A 4,833-nucleotide genomic window follows, 5' to 3' on the forward strand; every position below is an offset into this window, starting at 1 on the left:
AAATGATCATACCATATATTAAATGGAAATAAGAATATTTATTACTATATATGTTGTCCATATTTGTCTGCATTTTATTTACCAACAAATCTGGAAACTTAATTAAGTGCAAAGAAGATTTAGGCCTAATTATGACACGTGGTCGACTATGTGTTAAATATCCTATATTTTTTGCAAAGGATCCCAGCATATTCATTTTGATTTTTTTTCATCCATAGATTTATAATTTTTATCATCTCATTTGGCTCGAAACTAGCTCAAGATCGACTTGAGATCGTTACAAGTTAAGCACGAATCATGTTCTACAGCTCGATCATGAGCTTCACTCAGTTTGAGCTCGCTCGAATTTTCATATGAGTTGAGCTGAACCAACTCCAACTCGCTCGAGCTCGACTCGTTTGCAGCCCTAGCGATGAATGCCAGCAAAGGCTTCGCAGGGATGCTTGGCCGCCCAATTTCAACAAATAGCTCAATTTTGCATTGATGAATTTGCATTTAAACATATAGTCAAATAACATGGTTTAAATCGAATAAATCATAGTTTTACAAGCCGAATAAAAATAGAACAGGACGGACGCCGAGCGGACGGCCAACCCAAACGGACAAAAAACGAGACGAAATCGCCGTCCGTTTGGATCGCCCCATTGGAGTTGCTCTAAGGGACGCGAATGAATCATGGCACATGAATGAACACTGATTTATATTATTTTATGTACTTGGGCCAATGAACACCTCGATATTATCTTGCGACCCTCATGAACAATGTAAATAGTCTATGATTAATAAAGCTGATATGATGTCTTCGTCTCAAAAATACACGGCAGCCAAACGCTCCTTTGCAAGAGGGCACTCCACTCTCCTGATTATGACTCCTGTTACAAACGCTCTCCGCTCTCCTGATTATGACTCCGGTTATCGGTGGGTGTGCATTGAGCTTGATGCAGCTCCGGTTGGAACACAATGGAACCAAGTACATCCAAAGCTAAAACCACAAAACGCAAATTAAAAAAATGCATACGCGAACACATAAAGAAAAGAAGGGGCTGTAGTACTCCAAATATTGAACGGTGGAAGAAATTCTACATTCCCTGACTGACCAACCAATGCCAAACTGATAAGTAGTGACGGAACCAAAGGATTATACAGTCAACTATAAGGGACTATATCTCGCACCAATATTAACACCCACCCCAGGCCTCAAGCCTGAAGAACTCCAGCAAAAGGAGATTCGATTTACCGACTGAGGAACCCATAAACCATGTACAGCAAAAACTTGAATTGGATGTGGAAAAATCGCAACATCGCTTTGTGTCAGCCAACTCCCAACGCTAGCAGCCCACGGCCGCAGCACCTTCTTTCGTAGCAACAGGGACGCCACCTTCTTTTGGAGCAACAACAACAGAGATGCCGCCTTCTTTCATGGCAGCAGGGACGGCGCCTTCTTTCAGAGCAGCAGAGATGCCGCCTTCTTTCGGGGCAACGGGGACACCCACAGTGACACGGAGGATTGCTTGGGCGCTTAACGTGGAAAGCTTAGATAGACAGAAAGCCTCCCAGGTTTCAGCTTCTGGTGAAATAGCAGGTGCACTTTCATCTTCGGCTGAACCAGAGGCTTGAGACTTCTCATAGAATGCTTGTAGCTCCAGTGAAAGGTTACGAGCAGCCTCCCTTGATTCAGGAAGCTGGTCGCTGAGCTGGGTTGCTGCGACCTGAATGAGCTTGTCCATTCCGTATTCTTTGATTCCCTCCAGACCCTGGGTAGAAAGAAGAAGGTACTGTTATAACATTTAGAACAGCAACCAAGAGTAAGCCGGTGCACGCAGACCCACACCACCTAATAATTTATATGCTCAATCTCCAATAAATGGTCACCCTACTGAAATGACTGGTGTGAAGATCTTTGAACAAAAGACTACAGCTAAACATACAGTAGCCACTAATATTCTGAACTCATCAAACTTCCGCCACATGCATGAAATCATCTGCAGCTAAGCTCCAGCTTCATAACATGAGAAAGAAAATTCAAGCAAAGCATCTGCATATCCAAATAAAGTGCAAACTTCTGGAGGACGTTCAATGGAAACTCTTAACTAAACCCCATGGACAGAAAAGAATAGCACAAGGAGGTCAAATTATCAATCTGTACAACTGTATCTAATTGAGCCATTGGGACATCAGAAAAAAAAATACTATGTGGTCTATTTAATTGATACTTTGGTTGGAGATAGTTTGACAATAAGCTATGATCTCAGATAAATTTGAGGAGACTTCCACTTACAAGGCGTGGTACACTCTTACTGAAACAAACAGATGCTTTTGCTCGAATTCGTGGATTCCTGTTCTTGAGGTAGGGCTGCATTTTTGGTAACAATACAGAGGGGGAGATCCAGCTTGTCATTGATATAAGGGCTGCCTCAGCTGCTTCACAAACAAAGCGCTTGTCTTGTGAAGATTTCAGAAATAGCGGCATTAGCTGTGAACACATTTGACAGACAAGATGTTTTAAGAGACTTCATGGTTAGTGCAAGAAATCATCGAGTGAAAACTAAACATGTACAGTCATGCACAACAATATTTAACTTTTTAAGAAGGGGGGGTGGGAACACACCAGCAGATCAATCAAGTCGACCATTTGTTCACCGTATGCCTTAAAGATGTCAGCGCAGGTCATAAGTGCAGTTTTACATAGAGCACTCCTTGGATTCTTAACAGATTTCACAATAAGAGGAACTAGAGGCTCCCTGGAATTTGACACAATCAATATAAGAGATGTAGTATAGTTTTATAGCATTGTGGAAGCACAGATGGTGTTGTAAGCTAATAAAAGTTACTCCAAAAACAAGGAAACAACTTACAGCAGCTCCTGCAACCTTTGCTTGTGATATATTGCCAACTGACGAACATTATTAAGAGCTTCACATGTCTTGATCCAATCCTTTGAATCCAACCTAGCAAGCAAAGTCTGTTGAAAATAGAAAATGGAAAACCTTAGGTCACAGAAAGAACTTTAAGCATCCAATAAAAAGGCATGAATATGAACAACTAGAGGCATACACTCAGGCTTGTGTCAACATCTGGAAGATCCGTGAGATTCTCAGAATCAATATATTCAACATCTACAACTACAGCATCGCATCCATTGGTTACATCAGGACATGCAGGTACAGCATTTCCTTCCTTCTTGACACATTTGTTCCCGTTTAAGACAGGCTTAGAACTGCAGGGTTCCACAGAACTGTCTTTGCTTTTCTCCAGCACAACAGATTGAGCAGCATTGAGATCTTGCAATGCACTATCTGACATGTTCACAGTCTGCATTGATTGCCAGAAACAGATATAAGAAGAAGAAAAAAGAAACTGCTGCCTCTCCTAGCAGTTACATAGAAAAATAGTGGAGCATCTCTGATAAATGTGTGGAGCGTTTTTCATAAATGTACGTTACAGGCAGTACCAAGTCATTCAATCGAACAACAATATGACAGCAAAAACAAGTGCAGATTAGATGGTTTTCACAAAATTAACTTCATCAAAGCAAGTCGACTGCAAACGACTCCCACAAAATAATGAAAATCGATTGCACTACACTGTGGGCACTGGGGAGCTCTCCTTGACCTAAATTCCTCCGGAAACAAACACTTCATTTCTGTTGAGCAATCATGCGAGGAAATACTTACTAGGTACCAATAACCACTTAAGAACCTAAACCACACGCAAAACAGCTAGAAGTGCCGCCGCACAGGAATTCACCATGAACTAGATCAGTGACATGGTAGAGTCAACTCAACGACCTAAGCATCACCGAGCGTAGTAGCAGGGGCGCCGGATTTTACCGACCCTAGCTATTTACGCATGACTACCGCAATTCCATCCATGGCCTAATATCCATCAACCTACTACACCAAAACCTCGATTTAGCACCGATTTCCCAATGATGGACAGATCTCCAACTCCGCCGCTGCTCCCAGCCGCGCCACGAGCGGGTCAAGGAAGCGCTAAACACGCCCGGCATTTCATCCACGGTAACCAAATTCGGCGAGATCTAGCCCGCAAAACACCTAGAAATTACTTGGACAGGAAAACGGATCACGCCGCAGGGGAAGCGGGCCGTGAGCCCAGATCCGAGGAGCAAATGCTGCTGCGGGGAGGGATCGCAAGGGATGAATTGGGGGAGAGGAGGGCTACCTCGGACGGGAGCGCAGGGGGAGGGAGGGAGGGGACGAAGACGACGCGGCCGGCAGTGGCAGGCAGGCACCAGTTCGCTCTCGCTGCGGCGCGGGGTGGAGTGGGGAGGGGGAATCGGTTGATTGGTTCTACCCTTTCCTGCTGCCGTCCTCCTCGACTGGAATGGGCTGAGCCTGAGCGAGCGGGGCGTCAAGTTATACTGTCCTGGTCCTCGTGTCGCCTGCGCTGCTGCTCTTGTGCTTTGGTCTCTTGGACTTGGTCTTCCAAAATTGCATCCAGGGACCTCGAGATATCGGGTATTGAAAGAGCGTTTAATTGTAAGATTTCGCTACAAATCGAATGTCAGATTTTTTAACGTGACAATCGAATGTTTATTATGGCAAATTATGGTGTCGCGATAATGGCTGTTTTCCTTAACAAGCATAGCTAAAGTTTTTTTTCTGGATTTATCATGCTTGCGAAGTTTAATTGTCATCCTGACGACAAACATATTTTTTCATAAAAAAACATTTGATTTTGTCATAGTTGAAAATCTTCTTCGAAAGGGAGGACTACCTCCGGCCTCTGAATCGAGTGATGCACACAACCAACATGTTTGAAAATTTGATGTTAGATTTTTACCATTCTCGTAATTTTGCGGGAGAGTTGTGC

At 43.6% G+C, this 4,833-nt stretch overlaps 1 protein-coding gene across 1 annotated transcript; it reads right to left on the minus strand.

The window, feature by feature from the left end:
* Positions 1–1,027: 1,027 nt before the first annotated feature.
* LOC123151853 (uncharacterized) lies at positions 1,028–4,400 on the minus strand. Its single transcript, XM_044571498.1, has 6 exons — positions 4,183–4,400; positions 3,055–3,312; positions 2,856–2,962; positions 2,609–2,741; positions 2,279–2,473; positions 1,028–1,754 (listed from the first exon to the last, which is right to left on the minus strand). Exons 2-6 carry the CDS (start codon positions 3,301–3,303, stop codon positions 1,329–1,331), a joined length of 1,110 nt encoding a protein of 369 aa, XP_044427433.1. The 5' UTR covers positions 3,304–3,312; positions 4,183–4,400; the 3' UTR covers positions 1,028–1,328.
* Between the last annotated feature and the right edge of the window lie 433 nt (positions 4,401–4,833).

This window comes from Triticum aestivum, chromosome 7A (assembly GCF_018294505.1).
Source record: "Triticum aestivum cultivar Chinese Spring chromosome 7A, IWGSC CS RefSeq v2.1, whole genome shotgun sequence".
NCBI classification, from domain to species: Eukaryota; Viridiplantae; Streptophyta; class Magnoliopsida; order Poales; family Poaceae; genus Triticum; species Triticum aestivum.

What these genes read in the sequence shown, in the direction of transcription:
- LOC123151853 (XM_044571498.1), bottom strand. Translation starts at nt 3,303, where the DNA reads ATGTCAGATAGTGCATTGCAAGATCTCAATGCTGCTCAATCTGTTGTG. An exon ending in ATGTTGACACAAGCCTGAGT is followed by an intron (nt 2,963 to 3,054) that starts GTATGCCTCTAG and finishes TATTTTCAACAG; the next exon opens with ACTTTGCTTGCTAGGTTGGA. An exon ending in TCGACTTGATTGATCTGCTG is followed by an intron (nt 2,474 to 2,608) that starts GTGTGTTCCCAC and finishes ATGTGTTCACAG; the next exon opens with CTAATGCCGCTATTTCTGAA.